Source organism: Bombyx mandarina, chromosome 11 (assembly GCF_030267445.1).
Source record: "Bombyx mandarina strain Sakado chromosome 11, ASM3026744v2".
Lineage (NCBI taxonomy): Eukaryota > Metazoa > Arthropoda > Insecta > Lepidoptera > Bombycidae > Bombyx > Bombyx mandarina.
In genome coordinates this window covers 5,664,431-5,687,219 of record NC_143218.1, presented here as the reverse complement: position 1 = coordinate 5,687,219, position 22,789 = coordinate 5,664,431, and the positions used below count along the sequence as shown (strand labels likewise).

The following is a 22,789-nucleotide window of genomic DNA, read 5'->3' as shown; positions in this document are numbered from 1 at the left end:
AGATTTTGAGGGCCTCATATAACGTTATCTAAGCCTTGACGTTGTTAAAGATTTATTTCCTGAATGAGAGACAGGGTTGGGGTACAAGGGAAGCAAAATGAATGAAGCAATACAAATGGAACATAAAACAACGTAAATAGACAACAGCTAAATAATGTTGCTGGATGTCTGGTGGATTGGGAGTCTTTACGTGCTCTAGAAGAATATAACCAAAATTTCCTGTAGCCCTCCTAATCAGTTGGTAGGCCAGAGAGAGAACCCAGGCTTTTGAAATTAACGGAGCTGGCTCAAAAATGTCGATCCTATTTTCCAATCATTCCATAATAAGGTTCTGGGAATTGTATTTTGTCACTTCCTCACTCAAAGGCTATTTATTATATAAAATTTGATTAAAACATACATTGTTTTTAAAAAAATAATTGAAACATATTTTTTTCTCCATGAAATTTCCACATACTTTTAGATTATTATTATATTTATATTTTTTTAAAACAAATCTTATCTAAAATATGTGACCAAGTGCGATAAAGCAATTCTTAGTAACACTAAAGTAGTCTTATTTCGTCTCGACTTTAGATCATTTATTCAGAGGTCGACACTAAGCTTTGAGTGTAGATGAAAATCTAAAGATCTCTGAAGAAATAAATATACTGGGTACATCTATTAGAACTACATATTATGAAATACAAATATGTTGAATGCAGCATGTGTTGTATTTTCGAGAATATCGGGACACGTGAACACCACGAGTGTTGTACTCAGAATAAACTTTTACGGCTAAACTTCAAGGTAATTAACATAATATGTTTTTGTCAGCGCGTAACTGAAAAAATAGCTGATCTCAATATTAACGGCTTTTGGAAATCCCCGGCTCGGTCCAGCGGCAGACTAAAATATCATTAATCAACCGTGAAAGCGTATTTTTTATCCAATTCAAAACTAAAGTAGCGTTTTACGTCATTGAATAAATTGCAAATTGGCTTCGGACCAGAACATAGTGTAAGTGATCTATCCTCATGCACTGTTATTGGTTTTATATGATGCTTTTATAGAGAAATATGATGTCATAAATCCGTTAATGTCGTTCGTATTACGGATATCCTGACTACGCGACTTTTAGTTCGGTTTTATGTTGTTTGTTTTTCGTTGAAGATTTTTGTGTGTGCGTGTGTTTATTTCAGTGTTGATGGCTCTTTGGAAACGCCGTGATTGCGATTTATATTCAGATACATTTATGATAGAGTTAAGGAGCACAGTGCGGACGTCAACAATAACCGGGTACCCAAGTCTATACGATGTGAACATGTTTTGAACAGTGGTCCTAATCGATCTATAAGATTTTGCAAAATTTAGATACTCGCTAAATAAACTAAACCTTAACCTATGGCACTGCAGGTCATTGAAATAAAAAGTACTCAAACTTTAATAGAAAACATGGTTGGGAGGTTATCTATCACCTGAGATCATCTTATCGTCAAGATCAAAACTCAACTCAAACAAACTACCTACCAGTCCCCATGAGTATCGGCTGATTTTAACTATGTGTATGGCATCGTAAACGTAAAAATTTTTAAAGAAAATTAGACGGTAGTTACCATAATAGAAAATGTCAATGTGTAGCAAACGCTGTTAAAATGTTATTTAGTCGTCTGTGACCACGAAAACTGTAAAACATTCCAAATTTCGGAAGTAATAAACACGAGATTAAATCTTAAAAGTAGTCTACTCGTAATTCGTGAAAACCGAAGGAAATGCAACACACATCTTTATTTCTTGTTGAATGCGGTTCGATTGACGAAGTATCGAAATTTTCTTTGATGTATCTCAACTTTATCGGTAGAGCGGGTCGAACTTAATATAGTGATTAATGAACCGATAGCAGTGAAATATTCAACCAATCCGGGCAAGAAGATATTATCAATTTTTAGTGAATTTATAGAATTAGTGTATGATGTTACATTTATGTTCGATTCATTTGCGTCAGTCATTCGAGATACCGAAGTCATTGTGACAAGGCCATTCTCGACATTGTTTGTGGCTTTGCTCGGAAGTTAATTGAAAACACATATTGTAACGTACAAAAATCCCAGAATCAAGTCAATGAATCTTTATCTATACTCGTAAGACCACGAATGCTTATTACCGTTCCACTAAAGGCAGACTTTTTTTCATAATTCTTGACTATTGACACTTTTTATTACCAATTATTTCCGTAGCTAGACTTGTTAATAGTTCCGCTGAAAACTAATAATCTGGTTTGTAAATAATAAACGTGTTGTAACAATTCCCAAATTTAGCCGTTTTGTCTTTTTTGTTCATCTTTGAACGTAATTACGTGGGGAAGTCTAGTGCATCAACATTTCAAACTAGACACGACCTTCAGCAATGAAGAGACCGACTCAGAACACCAAGAACGCGTAATTTGACTAGATTATATTTATAGTAAAACAATTTTGACCTAATGACAATAGGCACAATAATATACAAGGTGTAGGTGTAGGTGGTATGACAATAACAACTGGTGGTAGGATGTCTTGTGACTTCGCACGGGTAGATACCACCGCCTCGCCTATTTCTGCCGTGAAGCAGTAATCCGTTTCGGTTTGAAGGGTGAGGCAGCTGTTGTACCGTTGAAACTGAGACCTTACAACTCATCTCGATGTGAGTGGCAGCATTTACGTTGTAGATGTCTAAGGGTTCCGGTAACCACTTAACGCCAGGTGCGTCGTGAGCTCGTCCACCCATCTAAGCTATAAAAATGTTTATGTAGTGACATTGAGGTCCAAAAAAGAAACCATATTGCATATGAACTGGTAGTAAGTTTTTTGAATCTAAACTTGACATTTATTTGTCAGTGTATCATGACCTACCCTACAAGCTTCTTTGCTTCTCACTGATACACAATTGTAATTAGGTGTTAACAGTAGAAGTAGAATAGAGATTGCGTAGAACATTATTTGCGCCGAGCTATTAATAGCTGGCTGTAACAGGTGCAGAGGGAGGGCAAAGCCCTTTCAACTTTATTAATAGAAATTTGAGTGACAATCAAGGCGAATGGAATTGTGTACGATTTCTATATTGGCAAGTTTATGGTTTTGTGTAAGTTTATTGTCTGCAGTCCTTTCGAACGGGGCGTTAAGCTGTTTATTAGTATTCTTTAGTTTTATAAACAAACACAGTTAGTTTACGTATCAAAATTTATCTAGAGTGGCCTTTTCGTTAGTAAATAAAGTGCCAGAGTAACCGTATAACTCTGGAGGGTGTGATATATGGCTGTCGATAAAGAGCAGGCCTGTAAACTATGCGGTAAGTAGTAAATTTAAAACGGAAATGTGGCGATATTCGTGAATAGAAAATTAGATTATTATTTTGAATCTTCTAAACCAATAAAATTCGCATTAATCACAAGCAAGATATTATATTTTCGTTGAATTGCCATCTCAGACTAGGTTCCATATAGTAGAAGGTGGCTTAGTCGTGTTGTCATCTAGCACTAGGTGCTCTTGTCAAGCGCCGTTTTAATCTAGAGTCCTGGCAATTAGATTCATACTTGTAGGCTCCCAAACTTATGTGGCAACAATTCTGGCCCAGTACTAAAATAAATCAAGGATCAGTTCTTTAGTGCACTCAGGAACAATATGGTGCATCAAAAATAGTCGGTTAGCCCAATTCTCGCAAGGCCGCATGTTGCACGATTTATTTTCGTTGCTAACCCGACGTTGCTGTTCAAAATCCGTGAAAATATTCCGCGGAAAGTCAAACCGAGACGTATCAAAGGAACTTAATTATTACGTATTTAACGGAATGTACTCGACTGAACCTGTTTCTCCAATGATGTGATAAAGTTGGCGTTTTATATGAAAGAGACAGACGTTGATGTGTGCAATTTTTGTAATGGTTGTCACTGGCAGATGATCAAATTATGCTGTCAGACATACATCTAATTATGTCAATACCTACACTACACACACACACTACTCGTAGATGGGTGGATGAGATCACGGCCCATCTGGTGTTAGTGGTTACCAGAACCCACAGATACTTACGACGAAAATGCCGCCACCCACCTTGAGACATACGTTATATAAATATAAGTTCTAAAGTCTCAAGTATAGTTACAACGGCTGCTCCGCCCTTCAAACGGGAACGCATTACTGTTTTACGGTAGAAATAGGCATGGCGGTACCTACTCGTGCGAACTCACACGACATGTACCACCAGTAATTAGGCTAATTTTAATTATGTGGATTTGATTGTATTACATGATATTATTCCTTCACCGTAGAATTTAATAGTGAACATTTGGCAAATACGTATTTCATTAGGAAAATTGGTACCCACCTGCGGGATTCGAACACCGGCGCCGTCGCATCGCTTGAGATGAATGCACCGGGCGTCTCATCCTTCAGGCCACGTCGACTAAAGGTACCATCGTCCTGCCTATGTCTGCCAGAAAGCACTCATGCGTCCTGATGTAAAGTTGGGCCGCTATTTATAATATAATTTAGAATTCGACCTCTTTAAGGTGGGTGGTAGCATTCACGTTGATTTTTAAAGGCTCTCAGAACTTCTGAGCGCTGCGTCGGGCCGACAGTGACAGAAACAGACTCGTTTACTCATTTTTTGCAAAATTTTATCAATGAAATTATTGACCGTTGTGTTGTCTGCCTATGTATGTAAGTATTATCTAATTATCGCCCACGTAGTCTAGTAATTACTGAGGCTGACAATTGCACCAAGATTGTACTGATTCAATGGTTCGATTTCAGGTCGGAGCCTTTGTATTTGCAAAAAAACATTTAGTTGTCGATATAGTTGTTCTTTTCCCTTACATGCGAGGTTTCAAATCCATAACGTATAAGAAAATCACAAATACTGGCCTCGTTATGTCAAGATTAATATTGAATTTGAAACAAGTATTTTCAGCGTAACCACCCTCCGCTCAAATAATATCCATTTTCGCAGTTTTAATCCACAGGCCGACCCCATTAAATAGTTTGGACAGCGCAGAACAGCTAGGTCGTTAAAGAGAGTGTTTGTTGGCTTATGAATATTTCGGCCCAAACCATAATTTTGACCTGTTTAACGGCGTGAACATTCTTCTCAAATTATTCATTTCAATTTGATTTAGCGATCTAAATTTTGAGAAAGCGACAGTGAAGGTTTATCCGCTGGTAGGCGGCTTAAAGAGAGGATCTCTAAGCTGTAGCAATGCTTAACATATAGCATAGTAGCTGCCGATCCTACTCTTAAAAAAAATCGTATAAAGGGTGTAATGTTTTTGTAGAAATTGTAATTAAGTAGCCAATATCGAAACTGCGCTCTATTGAGAGTCGTGCATGCTCCGAGTTCAGAGGTATTTTCCCTGTGATTAAAGTAGTTGATAGATCTTCATTTGAAGTTCGTGTTGTATGAAGACTCATTTTTAGTGACTTGTACGGATCAAGTTAAAAGAAATCGACACATGATTCTTATGATTAATCGTAAAGTGTATAAAAATATTATTATAGCAAATACACACTTATATACTCGGGATTGTCGTAATAAGTTTTTGAACGCCTGCACTGGTGATGGGATTCATTGCGCCTATGGGTTTCTATGGGACACTAGAGATCCTATTCCACGACGCCCTTTATGCGGCCAATGATTGGAGGCGCTGGCGGGACATTACAAGGTGTAAAATCCTGTCGAAATATAATGGTCACGACCCTCAGCAGTGAGGAAACGACGCGAGGAGGGGACGGGTTTCTTTCTTATGGAACTGCGAAAAGTGTTTTAGGTAATTCTCTGCTTCTGTTTGTGTTTGATTTGTGTGTTTTTTTTTTTTTTTTTTTTTTTTTTTTATTGCCTTTGTAGGCAGACGGGCATACGGCCCACCTGATGGTGTGTGTCTGTGCATATCTGCTATTGGACGAGCCCAAACGTGGAGACCAATTGGCGTATTGATTCGTGAAATTGTAGAATTACATAATATGTATATTCAAAACTCAGCCGCGAAGACGCTAGTGTTACGCTAATTCCGAATTTAAAAGGAATAGCGTATTATCAAATTTAGCTAGTTTCCCTCGAAAGTAATGTAAATCTACGAACAGCTTTTTTAATTAATTACTTATTTTAAAAAATTCAAGTTTTATATAAACAGTGATTCGTCTTAGTTATGGTTAAAAAGAATGATTCTGTATAACTAATGAAAACGATGATAAGTCGGATCGCGATAGTCTCACAAGCATAGTTACTTTTTATTTCAACCTATTCCTGGTGACCCCGAGTGACCTCGAGGGGTCATGTCTTGAAGTCGTCGTGGCCCAAAGGATAAGACGTCCGGTGCATTCGTATCTAGCGGTGCACCGGTGTTCGAATCCCGCAGGCGGGTACCAATTTTTCTAATGAAGTACGTACTTAACAAATGTTCACGATTGACTTCCACGGTGATGGAATAACATCGTGTAATAAAAATCAAACCCGCAAAATTATAATTTGCGTAATTACTGGTGGTAGGACCTCTTGTGAGTCCGCACGGGTAGGTACCACCGCCCTGCCTGTTTCTGCCGTGAAGAAGTAATGCGTTTCGGTTTGAAGGGTGGGGCAGCCGTTGTAACTATACTGAGACCTTAGAATTTATATCTCAAGGTGGGTGGCGCATTTACGTTGTAGATGTCTATGGGCTCCAGTAACCACTTAACACCAGGTGGGCTGTGAGCTCGTCCACCCATCTAAGCAATAAAAAAATAAAATAAAAGAATCACCGATCAAGTAGGTGAGCTCACGGGGCTCTAACCTGGGACGTTGCTAACACTAGCCCTAGCCAGAGCAGTGCTTCGCATAATCTACTACCGGAGCACCACAGTTACGTTAACGTTTCTATAATCCACAATACTCACACGTGCTTCCATACGAAAAGCTATTGCTCTAACGTTCCAAAACGGCACGTACCAAAAATTTACATCGTAAAAACGTTAAAGTTGGGTTTTACTTACAATAGCGCTGTTGTTGGCTTCTTAAGGCTACGTAGATGTATTGTAATGATAAATGTTTTGTGACCTTGTCGTGGCGCTACGCAAATATTACAATTGCTATGAGTCGATGCTGTTTGTATGTATATTTGTTTGATAAGTATATATTCAAGATAAAAAGGACAAAGAATTGAAACTGAACTGAAGCTATTGTCGTATTGTCTATACAGGATCTTTTAAGGAAACAGTTTCTTCAGATTATTTTTTTTATTGCTTAGGTGGGTGGACAAGCTCACAGCATACTTAGTGTTAAGTGGTTACCAGAACCCATAGATATCTACAACGTAAATACACCTGAAGATATTAGTTCTTAGGTCGTTATAGTTACAACGGCTGCCCCACCCTTCAAATCGAAACTTATTACTGTTCCACGGCAGAAATAGGCAGGGTGGTGGTACTTACCCGTGCGGACTCACAAGAGATCCTACCGCCAGTACTCACAAGAGGTCCTACCACCAATAGGTGGTGCTAAAACATAATTGCTTTTAATTGCTTTTATTGGACCGAATCCTCGGTTGTAAGTTTCGTGACCTGGACTACTGTTCTAGGGGACCCGGATTCAATACCTCATCGATTTTCTTTGTTAGATGCCATTCGCGGTCTACCACCATATTCGATGAGAGTATGCAAACCTGATGCTCTGAAGCCACTGCTCTCATATTCATCTTTATCAGTCGTCCGCAATATCCGTCCTCGACCTAACTTCAACTAATCCAAACTAAGAATTAAAAATTTTAAATGGCTGTGGTATTTTTCTTAATACAGTTCATTTATCATACTTAATAGAAATAAAAATGTATTTGGCAAACGCGAAACAGTTTTTGATCTCCATTAAGAATAACGTGGAAGCGTATAATTAATTATGTTCCATCTCTTTCTGGCGGGTATTTTCGTTTCGTTTAGTTTTCTGTTTCAACGACCTTGAGTATTGATATAAAAGAAATACGTAGGTATATCGTATATTATAGTTATATAGGAATTGAGATTAATGGTATCAGTGTAGCACTGTACCTATTTTTATAGAGTTTGAATATAATCCAATATATATTCTAATTCAGCTTTTTCCAACGTGACGTGTTGACGTGCTTCAGTGGTGGGTGTCAATACAAAATAAATTGGGAAAATTAGGGAGATTTTCTAGTTGCGATTATATGGGTATTTGGTTGGCAACACTGCCTCTGTCTTTATTTTATGGATCGCTGCATTATATGCACACTTGTGACGTCATTAGTGGGAAGAGCAACGAATTCATGTTTCTTTACTTAACAGGATAGTCTTGTATTATTTTTTCATAACATACATACAATTGATTGTAAGCACTCTACAGTTCCTAATACGCTTTTTGGTCAGTAACACTTTGACAGTTGATTTTTACTCTAACTGTAATATGACATACGATAATTAAAAAAGGGAGTAATAAAAAAGTAGTAATAATAATAAAAGGAGTAATAATAATAAAAGGAGTAATAATATCATCTCAGGTCATCTACTTTAGCATAAAATTATAAGCAAGTGAAAAAGTCAGACCCGTCGAACTTAAATATTTAATGAGAGTAGTCCGTAAATAGTTAAACATCTGTAGCCGGATCCGTGGCATCCCTAATTGCGAGACACAACCAGCTACGATGAATAGTGACGAGCCTAGAAATCGAAGCAAAATGTCGATGAAAATTTCACCGTTGCGCAAGTACATATTATTTTGGACCTTCAATATTTTGTCTCTGATGTTTAAAGCGATCTGGAAATGCAACGTTTCCATGATTCAGCCCTTTCAAGGTCTGATGTCAATGTCCCCGACGACGGCAATGACACAGTTTGCAGCTCCCAAGCTATTTTCGGAGATCCACTCCTGAAAGCCGATAAGACTCGTAAGTCGTTTGTTCAAAAACGTACGCATTCAATTGTTTGTATATTATAAATTGTTAAACAAGTTTTCGGTTCTTGATAGACTTAGATGATGTCAGCGTAGCAGCGGGTATTCCGGGTGTAGCGTGCTTGTCAGGCACCAACGAAAGTCGAGTCACGGAATTACCTTGTACAATGAAATGCTATCTTGTAGAATTCATAAATTTTTATGATTGTGAGTGGTTAAAGTGTGTGTTCCTAGTTCCTGTTATACATACATACCTATATAAAAAAGATGTGTGGTGTCGTAGGACTCCGGATAGGAACGAAGTTCCTTATTATAAAATAATAATTACACTTCATATATTTGGTGATTTACATAACAGATATGTAAAAATGTGGTGTCGTGGGACACTAGGTAGGAACGAAGTTCCTTCGGCTAATGTAGAATCGACACAATTAGCAAAAAAAAAATCGTGCTCAATTTTATGTTGGTTTTCTTGATTTTTCTCTTAAATTTTGCTGATTAGTTTTTATTTAAGTACAGGAAAGTATTTAGGAAATTCAGTATTTTAGGAAATAATAAATTACGTAAAATAAAAATAAAATCGTTTAATCAAATTATCAATTAAAATAACAAAATATGTCTTTATTTTTGTTTGACAACATAAAATTACATAGAAATAGAAATAATTACAAAATAGAGAGAGAAGGGATGAGAGAACGAAAAGAAAGAGGAAGAAAGAGAAAGGTATTATACACTACTCGCTTGTGCATGCGACTGTCGCGCCTGCGCACGTCTCATTTAACGGTTTTATTCCACGCACTTTTTTCCACGGATTTTTTCTTACGGTTTTACTATCACATTTTTTCAGTTCGGTCGCGCAGCAAAATCCCTATCCCCTCCAAGCCTGCCGTAAGGAACTTCGTTCCAAAAATATTAATTTAAAGTTCTATTCGAGGTATAAAAAAATAATATTCGGGTATATATTTATTATTATAATTTTTTTATTGATAAAAAAAAACTAATTACAAAGTTATCAACTTTATTTTATTCACAATGATTTATAAAAAATATATATAATAATAATATACAAAGAAACAGCTATTTATATGAATAATAATAATAACCATCATCACGTAGACTATACATTAGACACTGTATAGCCATCATACTAAGACTATACAAAAATAATAAAAATCTTACGTTACGGACGTTTACGTTTTTTCCCAGCTAGGGTACCCCTCCGCATCGTCCCATAAGGAACTTGATCCCAAAAACTATCACAGATTATGAAACAAAAGGTCGTCCGTAAAGTGTGACACACAGCAATCATATGATTTCGTTGTTATTGAACAAAGAACTTGGAGCGCAAACGTCTGCCTTCCAGAATTCCACCGGCGGCGGCGACAATAACACAGCCCTGTCTATTTTGGGACGCTCTTTGTCTTTCCAAACAATTAATCAAGTCGAGCATCTTTGTTTGTCTTCTAGTCGGTCAGAAGTGTTTGTAATACCAAATTCTACTGTTCTGAGGTGTTATGTGTGTCATAACATAAATGAATCATAAAATATCGAGTATATAAATATATCAAGATTTTCTCATACTACTTAAAAATAGGCAGCGGTTTGGCTGAAGGCTTGGTATTGCCGATGTCCGTGAGTTACAGCAACCACTCACCATCAGTTGGGCCTTTTGCTCGTCTGCCTACAATGGCAATTAATTATAAAAAACCTCGATATAAGTAGAACATTTCACAGCGTATCTAACACACAGGGGTTATTCTTTTTATCTTGTAAATGAAACTTGAATGTGAATAAAATTAACATGTTAGTGCTTTAATTAGGTCTTAGTAGTTGAGTGAAATAAAAAAATAAAAAAGTGTGTGTGTCCGCTCCGACGCACGACTGGAGTTTACTGGATATAAAAAATTAAACGAAACAATACGAGAAATAGTTCTATATTACGACAACACGATACACTACAGATTATTAACAAATTAACGAGACACAAAACAAACGACTAACAAATATATGAAAATACAAAATGAGAGAAACGCGCGATCAGTACGAGGCTTTGTGGCGGACTGCCGGCGCAGCAGCCCGGCGCGCATTTCGTGTGACATGCGCATAACGCATTTCGTGTGACATGCTAGTACGATTTTGGTCCCCATAATTTTCATACCCCGGGCCTATATATGTAAATCGATTCTAAAGGAGTAAACTCCAAAAACTAAATAAACATTTCAAACGTCCTTGACTTTAGATTATCAATTCAATTTATTCTTTTTTTTTAAAACACAAATGCCTAAACGACTCGGGTCTACGCGTCCTGATGAATTTCAATCACGTAACCAGTTTTCGTTGTCGTGTCGTTCAAATTTTACGAAGCTATTAACGGACAATTCGGTACTAGTGTTTGTTTTGAGGTCTACAGATAAGAGCCCAGTCTACGCAAAATGACGATCCGTCATATTGTATCGTGGAGTCTTCGCTTGAAAATAAGTTTAGTTGAAATAAATAAATAATAATAAATAAATAAAAAAAAGTGTGTGTGTCCGCTCCGACGCACGACTGGAGTTTACTGGATATAAAAAATTAAACGAAACAATACGAGAAATAGTTCTATATTACGACAACACGATACACTACAGATTATTAACAAATTAACGAGACACAAAACAAACGACTAACAAATATATGAAAATAAAATAATGAGAGAAACGCGCGATCAGTACGAGGCTTTGTGGCGGACTGCCGGCGCATGTACTAGCATGTCACACGAAATGCGCATAACGCATTTCGTGTGACATGCTAGTACGATTTTGGTCCCCATAATTTTCATACCCCGGGCCTATATATGTAAATCGATTCTAAAGGAGTAAACTCCAAAAACAGCAAATCAATAAAAGAATTTGGTTATATTTTAAAACATGTTTTTAATGGACCATTAGCTGTGAAATAAACTACTAAACAGGTTAATACAAAAAATATATTAGTACGTCGACATCGTAGTAATTAAGCTTGTAATTACCTTTTTTTTCCTACCTAAGCTGGTTTGAGTTTGAGCTCACGGGGCTCAAACCGGAGTGATTCTAACACTGGCCCTAGCAAGAGCAGTGCTTCGCAGAACCTACCACCGAATCGGAAACGCGACCCCCACTAAGAAGATCCGGCGAGAAATTCAGTGGGCTGTGTCTGTGGGGGTGTGTTTACCTATACACTAAACATATTATTGGAGTTTACTCCTTTAGAATCGATTTACATATATAGGCCCGGGGTATGAAAATTATGGGGACCAAAATCGTACTAGCATGTCACACGAAATGCGTTATGCGCATTTCGTGTGACATGCTAGTACATGCGCCGGCAGTCCGCCACAAAGCCTCGTACTGATCGCGCGTTTCTCTCATTATTGTATTTTCATATATTTGTTAGTCGTTTGTTTTGTGTCTCGTTAATTTGTTAATAATCTGTAGTGTATCGTGTTGTCGTAATATAGAACTATTTCTCGTATTGTTTCGTTTAATTTTTTATATCCAGTAAACTCCAGTCGTGCGTCGGAGCGGACACACACACTTTTTGGAGTTTACTCCTTTAGAATCGATTTACATATATAGGCCCGGGGTATGAAAATTATGGGGACCAAAATCGTACTAGCATGTCACACGAAATGCGTTATGCGCATTTCGTGTGACATGCTAGTACATGCGCCGGCAGTCCGCCACAAAGCCTCGTACTGATCGCGCGTTTCTCTCATTATTGTATTTTCATATATTTGTTAGTCGTTTGTTTTGTGTCTCGTTAATTTGTTAATAATCTGTAGTGTATCGTGTTGTCGTAATATAGAACTATTTCTCGTATTGTTTCGTTTAATTTTTTATATCCAGTAAACTCCAGTCGTGCGTCGGAGCGGACACACACACTTTTTTTATTTGTTTTCTCGGACTATCTTCCATGTTTTTCGACAAATATTTTGTGACGTTGATCTAAGAAATCTAAAATACTATATAGTATATATACTATATAAAATACTATATAGTATATATACTATATAAAATACTATATAGTCTATATACTATATAAAATACTATATACTATTAGAAGTCGTCGTGGCCTAAAGGTTAAGACGTCCGGTGCATTCGTATGTAGCGATGCATTGGTGTTCGGATCCCGCCGGCGGGTACCAATTTTTCTAATGAAATATTTACATAACAAATGTTCACGATTGACGTGAGTGAAGGAATAACAATAAAAATCAAACCTGCAGCATTATAATTTGCGTAATTACTTAATTTAATAAATAATTTGTACAATTTATTGCCATACTTTGAGCTCAGAGGGCTTTATATAAGGTCAACGTACAGACGGTTCTTTGTCCTCGTGTGTTAATAAAATAATTTGTGATACTGTCTTATTGATTGATGAAACAAGATTAATGCATCCTTTTAAATCTGTGACTCGTCGACGGCAAAGGAAATATTGATAAACAAAGAATAATTGTTACTATGATGGACAGATAATATACGTCATAGAACTATCAAATCGGGCGTAAAATATTCGGTCGTTTTTGTCAATAATAATGACATCGGTGACGTAGTCTCCTGTTATAACTAAATACTATTGGTACCGCAGTAGTGGAATTCGACTATAATTGGAGTTTACTCCTTTAGAATCGATTTACATATATAGGCCCGGGGTATGAAAATTATGGGGACCAAAATCGTACTAGCATGTCACACGAAATGCGTTATGCGCCTGATTGGCTCCTGATTGCGTGATGCGTGCGCGCGCCAATCAAAATCGTACTAGCATGTCACACGAAATGCGTTATGCGCCTGATTGGCTCCTGATTGCGTGATGCGTGCGCGCGCCAATCAAAATCGTACTAGCATGTCACACGAAATGCGTTATGCGCCTGATTGGCTCCTGATTGCGTGATGCGTGCGCGCGCCAATCAGGAGCCAACGCGCGGCCGCGTTATCGCAGGTGACGCCGGGCTGCTGCGCCGGCAGTCCGCCACAAAGCCTCGTACTGATCGCGCGTTTCTCTCATTATTGTATTTTCATATATTTGTTAGTCGTTTGTTTTGTGTCTCGTTAATTTGTTAATAATCTGTAGTGTATCGTGTTGTCGTAATATAGAACTATTTCTCGTATTGTTTCGTTTAATTTTTTATATCCAGTAAACTCCAGTCGTGCGTCGGAGCGGACACACACACTTTTTTTTATTGAAATTATAAGTTTGAGCATTATTATAAGACTATATATACTTTTATAATCACAGATTTCGCCAAGACTACACTATAGACAAATATCAATTAAGATAAACAATATTAACATATTCTCAATTTGACCACAGACTTTAAACAATAAGAAAAGTATGACAATAAACACATAGATGTATGCGTGTGTATGTCAAAAACATGGTAGTGTGTGTAGTATTTTTTTTATTGATTTAATGCATAATTAAAAAAAATTACATTATGCATTCCTTCTCTATATTCTCAATAAGTGTGGGAAATTTCATACTCCTGCGTCCGCGCAATTTTCGTAATAAGGTACAAGGGGTACAAAGTTTTTGCTTCACGTATTAATATATAGATTATTAAAGTCCGATTTTGTCATAGCGAAATAATTGATCTGTATATAAAAGTCGCTTGTCCTTGGAACCGCGGCGTTTAACGGTGAGTGTCAACAGATCTTCCCATCCACGGTGATTCCGAGGCGCTATAACATGTTCGTCTTGTAAGGTTTGGAACGGAAATATAACAAAAACTTATTCAAACGCAATTCACAATTGATGAAGAGTGATTTCTTAACATCACAAACTAACATTTAAAATGCTTTGTCAAGAAATTTCTTTATTTGCAATATATTTAAATGAATGCGATAGACATCCTTATCCATGTCGGTATACAATACATTACAATCTGCCAGCCCACTGAGTTTCTCGTCGCGTGACGTGGGTCGCGTTTCCGATCCGGTGGTAGATTCTGCGAAGCACTGCTCTTGTTAGGGTTCGCGTTAGCAACACCGGTTTGAGCCCCGTGAGCTCATCTACACGTTAGGGCGAAGCTGATATAGCCTCTCAAGACTATCAGCGTAGAGAGGGGGAAAAAACAATCTGTTCTGTGATGTCCTTCGCAGGACTGGCTCCGGATTCAATCGGCCACTTTTAATCGGGACAGCAAAAAAGTCACTATAATTTATACTTTACATATTATTTGCAAACGATTTGTAATATTAATAAACATACAAAAAACGTATTAAATAAAATAATTTACATGAGAATTTCACAGAAAACCAAACCATCGAATTTTATGAGTTCATTGAACCGTTCGGGTCGGCGTCTTGTGTATGATACGCCTACAACAAACTTCTTAGCAGACTCATGTGTATTTAAATATTGCTTTTCCATTTCAATAGGAGCTTCGTTAAAATTTCGTAAAATGAATAATTTGAGGAAACTCATTCAGTCTCTAACCTCATGTGACGATTGTTTACTAAATTAGTTTATAACGGTCTTTATTTTTATCCTTAACTTTGTAACTCAATACGAAATACTTAGTTGTAATTGTGGAAGATTCCTCCTCTTCAGTTCTGAGTATTGTGGCGAACTTGTCTTAATCAGTATGAGTAAATATTTAAACAATTAATAATTACGAGTATGTATGTAAAGTGAAAATTATTTTACATTAAATGTACCTACCCAGTTTTGTTCTATCAGTACTACTAGCTTTTTTTTATGACGAGCCATTAAACTAATTGTCTAATATATGAAATTTTTGTTTCAGGTAAGTTGGAAGCTATTGGATGTTTGTGGGTTGTATACAAGGTAAAGTAATACCGATTAATTTGTGTATTCAATTTTGAGAAGTCGATTCTGAGTATAACGCCCTGTTTTTCCTGAATACTGATAAAACTTGACTGACAGACAAACGTACTGCCTAATCCGGGATACTTTAAAGGGAGTATTATAGCACTATAGAGTACTATAGAGATACTATAGAGTATATAGTATATAGTAGGCTTGGTCGTATCTTGGGGTCGACGCAGAGACTTTGTCTTCTTCTGTGCTTTGAACCATGTGTCATGAGAAATGCTCTAAGGAATTATTGGACCCCGACCGGGCTGCGGCTTCCGAGGTAGGACGCCGGCTGTGAGTAGCAGTAGCTTTTGGTAAGGTTCAACCCCCACATACGGGATCCGGTGATTTACTGGTGGTAGGACCTCTTGTGAGTCCGCACTGGTAGGTACCACCGCACCGCCTATTTCTGCCGTGAAGCGGTAATGCGTTTCGGTTTGAAAGGTAGGGCAGCCGTTCTAACTATACTGAGACCCTAGAATTTATATCTCAAGATGGGTGGCACATTTACGTTGTAGATGTCTATGGCCTCCTGTAACCACTTAACACCAGGTGGGCTGTGAGCTCGTCTACCCAATTAAGCAATAAAAAAAATATATCTAAAAACAAAAGGAATTATCAGAAAGGATTTCGTAATCTCCTACCATCGCACGTCCCGCCACCGGAGCAGAGTCCAGAGCTCTTATCAACTTATCTATAGTGCATCTCCAGCGATAAAGTATACCTCGTTTTTTTTTATTGCCTTTGTAGGCTGACGTGCATACGGTCCACCTGATGGTAAGTGGTCACCGTCACTCATGAACGTCAGCAATGCCAGGGGCAGAGCCAAGCCGCTGCAGTGTCTACCATCCTACTCGAGAGTGTACTCTTCGCTTTTTCATGAGCGTGTGACTTTCTGCATACGAAGTTTGAGAAGTGCGATCCGCGGGAGGCAGCAGCCTGCTATAGATAATGCGCCAGTAGCTGAAGTGTGTATTGAATTATCGAAGTATGACCGAGTTTCACAGGTAGATAATGCGTTTCATAATATTTTACACGACGCAAAATGAATTAGACAACAAAGAATACAGCGATGTAAGCTTTTCGCGCGTTATCTGATATGAGCCGGGGCTTGATAAGGGCGACCGCAAACCAGCCCTTCACCGACCAGACGGGCGTCCAACCGCAACTCTTTGAACCCGTCGGTCAACATGTAGGTTATCGATCACTTTGTTGATAAATTAGAACAGAAATAGAATAAGACTACAAATAGATTCTGAAATAAAATCATAATAAGTAGTGTTATCGCTAAAAGCAATCTCCTCTAGACGTGCTGACGTGCAGACCGACACGAATTGTAGAAAAATAATAGCTGTTAGTTTTTTGCTGAAATGTAGTTGTATGTATTACATACAAAAACTTTGCCCATGCGAAGTGTTGAAACGCTTCGGGTTCAACCTTTTGGACCACCGAATCTAACCTTACATCTTGGTGCATTGCATTGCATTGATTGTGTAATAGATATTTTTTGTTTATCGCCAGCAAAACCAAATAAAATACGGCCAACCCGATGAAAAGTGGTTATCGTCGATAAATCAGGATATCAGCAATGCCTGCCAAATGCATAATCCAACCACCGATGTTTCAAATTCTGTTTGAAGAAAGAAATCTGGTAGCGCTCAAGAAATACTCAATATAGTTTGGTTCTGAGTTCAGCACGTGGCACGACTGCCTGCTGGAGACGCACCCTGGATGATCAGGTCCATAGTAGCAGTTCTCTGCTCTTGGCGGGGGTTGATAGATATCATCACTTCTGCTTGTATGAACAAGCCCGTCCGATTTGTTATATCATTTAGGTGCGTTTACGTATTGAAACTAATTAAAAAACCGGTCTCGCCTTTTGGTCGATTTGTTTGGTTTTTTATTTTGTATTTTATACGGCGAATAAACTTAACCTTTGGGTTGATTTGAATCTTGTTTGTTGTTTTTTTTCTTTGAATATAAATTAGAGAACGGCTTATTTATTTAGTTTTTTAATTTAGCTCTTAGATTAGGCATTATACCGTATGGAAATCCATTTGGCTTAGGTTGGCAAATTGTTGAGTTGTTTGACCTCCGTAATCCAGGCGAGCCACACCCCGGCCTTAGCGACAATAAGACGCAGATGACTTAGGCTCGGCGGATCATACTGAAATCGTTACAGGCCGTAGATGCCATTGATCCCTCTGGATAGAAGGGCCAGTGCTGTGGCGTCGTCGCACAAATAGGCTTCGAGCTGTCAAGTACAGTAGCTACTGATTATGGAAGGCGATGCTCGATTTTTGCGAGTCCATATTTCGAATAAAAGGCGGTGGAGCATGAAACAGAGTTCACTCACATCGGTCTGCTAGCCAGGGGCCAGAATTTGTATTGTTGTGGCGTTAAGTCGCCCAAGGCAGCGATACGCGATCCGGATGGAGGGTGATAGAGCGACTGGGTTCTTTAGCTTGGTCCAATGGCAAGTTCTCACCTCCAACCTCCAGCATCTAGGCAGTTTTGTTATTATTTTACTTCCTACCTATGCTGATAAGTGGCTATATCAGCGTTACCCTAGCGTGTAGATGAGCTCTCGGGGCTCAAACTAAGAGGTGTTGCTAATACTGGCCCTAGCAAGGGCAGTGCTTCACAGAATCTTTCACCGGATCGGAAACGCGACCCACTGAGAAGATCCGGCGAGAAACTCAATCGGCTAGCTAGGCAGTGAGCGATTAGGCACTTGCACTCAAAAAAGGCTCAGTAAATTTAATAGGTTTTTTTCAAATTTAAATATAATATATACGAGTAGATAGAATTCAAAGAAAACTCTGTTACTTCTATCTATTTATTTAAAAATGTATGTTTATCCCAGTGTGTATTGTGCTTATCTTCCATGCGAGATTTTCGAGGTACGAGAGTGACCATGAACAGCTCTGTATCTAGTAGGTAGTACGTGTCCAATTTTCTAAAGGTAGTTTTTACGATTGGCAGCCAGCAACAGTTGGTTGGTAAAAAGTGTAGTCTTTTAAAAATCATTGTAAGGTTTTCATTTATTATTATTTATTTTTTTATTGTATATATGGGTGGACGAGCTCACAGGCCGCCTGGTGCTAAGTGGTTACTGAAGCCCATAGAAATCTACTACGTAAATGCCGCTACCCACCATGAGATATGAGTTCTAAGGTCTCAGTATAGTTACAACCGCTGCCCATCGTTCAAAACGGAAACTCATTACTGCTTCACGGCTGAAATAGGCGGGATGGTGATACCTACCCGTGCGGACTCACAACAGGTCCTACCACCAGTGAAGAATATTAGAAAATATTGCTTAGGATCAGTCTATCACTTGCCGAGTTTATTATAATACAGAAGTTGAACTATTATTACATTAATCCTTAGCATCCATTAGCACCAGTCATAGCTAGTGGTTTCCTGGTGCATCCACTGCATCCGACGAAACAGAGCGCGACATACGATTATCTCTTTCCGACACCAGCGTTATGTAGGTCATCGAGGTTGTTATCGGTCACAGTACTCGCGGCTCCTCTAGAAGCCGGCGGACCTCGCTCAGTCGGCGTTCGACCTCCGCGCGGAGTGAACGTGTGAAATGAACGCATAAAGAGTTTTGTTTTTGAAGTGTGATCAATTTTGTTTTTGTAACACTTATTATTTCGTGATCTCAGTGCTGTGATATTGTTTTGAGATGGGTCAAGCGTTCGGTACGACGAATTCGCATAACGGCGAAAGGAATTATGCTAGGAAGGAAATCGGTGAGTCGTACATAATATAAACAGTTTTTTTTTAATTGCCAGTTAATGTTTTTGTTTTGAGCACTGTTAGTTAGGGTTGTATTGCCATAGTAAAATGGTTTTGTTAGGGCTGCGATTTTAGTAATACAAGTATATATTTCGTGTTTCATCCATGTCTATAGTTCTCGAGCTGTTTATTGTATCGGCAAATAGGTTATTTTTAGAACTCAATACAAAGCTGTGCCTATCGACCGATGACTGACAAACTTAAAAATTAACGTTCTTTAAAGGAATATTTTATTGTGTATAAATGTATTTTATATTGTCTATTTAATAAGCGGTTTTTTAAATTCCGTTAAAGACACGGTTATTTCAATGTTGAACAATCATTAAATTAATCATAAATAATTAAAAATACGGTGGGAAACTAAGGGATGGTTTTAAAATAAACGATAGAAATAAACTTGAGTAACGTCTGGTGATTGAGCGTATTGTCAATCAGAACAGATAGCTGACACCATTCTGATGATATGATAGGTGACATAATATCACAAGGTACGCATGTGCATTTGTGTTGTAGCGCTCACTTAACACCAGGAGGACCGGGTACTCATCGGCTTATAATTAACTGCAAAAGAAAACGTCAGCATATTATTATCATGCCACTTACAACTAGGATTTTATATTTAAATGCCATACTGCCGGCTGTCCGTCAATATAATAACGTTCGTGTGTTTACGTGTACTATTAATTTATATAATATAATAAATATATTATTTATTTATTAAATAAAATATTAGCGGTGAGGCCGTCCGTTGTTAATGTTAGAAAATTTATGTAGTTTTTATTTATATATTTGCGAACAATAAAACATAATACTTGTTGGAGTTTACTCCTTTAGAATCGATTTACATATATAGGCCCGGGGTATGAAAATTATGGGGACCAAAATCGTACTAGCATGTCACACGAAATGCGTTATGCGCATTTCGTGTGACATGCTAGTACATGCGCCGGCAGTCCGCCACAAAGCCTCGTACTGATCGCGCGTTTCTCTCATTATTGTATTTTCATATATTTGTTAGTCGTTTGTTTTGTGTCTCGTTAATTTGTTAATAATCTGTAGTGTATCGTGTTGTCGTAATATAGAACTATTTCTCGTATTGTTTCGTTTAATTTTTTATATCCAGTAAACTCCAGTCGTGCGTCGGAGCGGACACACACACTTTTTTTGTTGTAGTAAATTTGTTTCGATCTAAACGAAAGTCAGTCATGTTTAACCGCGGTTTTTTGCGTTCGGCGCGTCTCCTGCCTTCTCTCGAATACTCTGTCGAAGATCGTGGCTGAAATGCCGACTTTACGCTTTATTCGTGATCTCCATGAGCACGCGACTTATTGTCTTCAATACCGTACTCCAATATCGATGTGCGCTCGTGCACAATTCACTGTACTGAGGCGGTAATTTATTTATTTATAACTTTATATACTTTACAGTATAAAGGCGGACTTAATGCCATAGGCATTCTCTGACAGTCTACCTTAGGGGAGTGCAGAGATGAGCCTTAGTACGTGTGGTGTTATAGTGATATTAGGTACTTAAACATATCGTGTTATAAAAGTGAAACCCGCAAAATTATAATTTGCGTAATTACTGGTGGTAGGACCTCTTGTGAGTCCGCGCGGGTAGGTAGTGTAGGTACCACCACCCTGCCCATTTCTGCCGTGAAGCAGTAATGCGTTTCGCTTTGAAGGGTAGGGCAGCAGTTGTAACTATACTTGATACCTTAGAACTTATATCTCAAGATGGGTGGTGCATTTACGTTATGGATGTTTATGGGCTCCAGTAACCACTTAACACCAGGTGGGCTGTGAGCTCGTCCACCCATCTAAGCATAAAAAAAAGTATATAATAAATAACATTTATAATATTTAGAAATACAAATACTCATCCTTAAATAAATACATAAATATATACATAAATGTATATATAAAAAATAGATATATAAATAAATATCAATTAGGTGACTCTGCTAACTCTCTGTGGAAAGAGTTGTCGAACCCTCGTCTTAAACGCTTCACGTGTAGGTAGGTAGTGGCCGAATCATTTTGTAAAAACGATATTTAACACGCCGGTGTCTTGATTATTAATTACTATTTTATATTGTTATTTTTTACACACGTCGTGCTAGTTTCACACGTTTATGTATCTATTAAAATTTTTCAACCTTGTTTAATTGTTCTTACCAACGCAACGCCTCACCATTCATCTCTATTGAGAGCAACCATTGTGCTGAGTGAGTTTCCAGATGTATATTTTTTTATTTTGTATCTCTCTATCAAGCTCCCATCTACGGTTTTTCCCGAGGGCTAAGTAAGTTTGAGTAAAGAGAGAGATAAAGGAACAGTGAAGTTTATTTGTCAATTTATTTTCTTTTGGTGATAAAGCTTAGTGTTTTTTTTTATTGCTTAGATGGGTTAACGAGCTCACAGCCCACCTGGTTGTTAAGTGGCTACTGGAGCCCTGAAGGATTACTGCTTCACGGCAGAAATAAGCGGGGTGGTGGTACTTACCCGTGCGGACTCACAAGAGGTCCTACCACCATGTCGAATGTGTATGTTAGAGGATATCCAATTTGAAAGAAGCGATTTTGTATTTCTGAGGCACGCGCGAAACCGTTATTCCTTCAGCGCATCCCTGGGCCCAATTGTCACCGTAAACCGTTTTCGTAACAACATGAATAGTCGAGAACAATCAACGACTAATGCTATCAACGGTGCGACAGCGGCTATCGTAATCTTTATAGAGGATATACATAGCGCTAGCAGCTCAAATTTATTGTTTTACTTGTGTTACGTTTGTGTGAGGCGAGGGTTCTCATGGAAATCCATTGTGTATGTGTGAAGTGGCTTTTAGCGATAGCACCGAACATAGTCTTTTCGTTAGCTTAAACTTATACAAGCTTCAACTCGGCCTTTGATATTATCAGCGTCAAAACATTGCCATGAATTTAGGTGGTGAAACTGTGATATTTCGTCAGAGAAGAAACCAGGAGGGAGGGGACGGACAACTTGTAATCTTTCAAGGTTTTATAAAATGAACTGTAAATAGATTATCAGTATCCGATTAATGAATCTGTGTCTGTATGCTATTATGTTATTTTTAAACTGAATCCGTGTCTTCTTTTAATTGCTTACGAAGAAGAAGACGAGTAGACCTTTATGTGATAATTAATGGTTAATGTTGCCCATGGACATGGACACTGTCAGGGGCACAGCCAAGCCGTTGTCTACTCTTTACGATAATTTTGATGGTTTCATAG

At 38.1% G+C, this 22,789-nt stretch overlaps 1 protein-coding gene across 2 annotated transcripts in view; it reads left to right on the top strand.

Moving 5' to 3' along the window:
• Window positions 1-22,789, top strand: part of LOC114247391 (E3 ubiquitin-protein ligase znrf2) — a 96,174-nt gene that overhangs the window by 15,056 nt on the left and 58,329 nt on the right. Inside the window, exon 1 of one of the 2 annotated variants that reach the window (XM_089730822.1) lies at window positions 19,275-19,490. The exons of the other annotated variant lie outside the window; for it this stretch is intronic. Coding sequence (XP_089586948.1) covers window positions 19,424-19,490 — 67 coding nt within the window. The 5' untranslated portion in view covers window positions 19,275-19,423. Of the gene's footprint in view, window positions 1-19,274; window positions 19,491-22,789 lie in introns of those variants that run through there. 2 annotated transcript variants of the gene reach the window in all.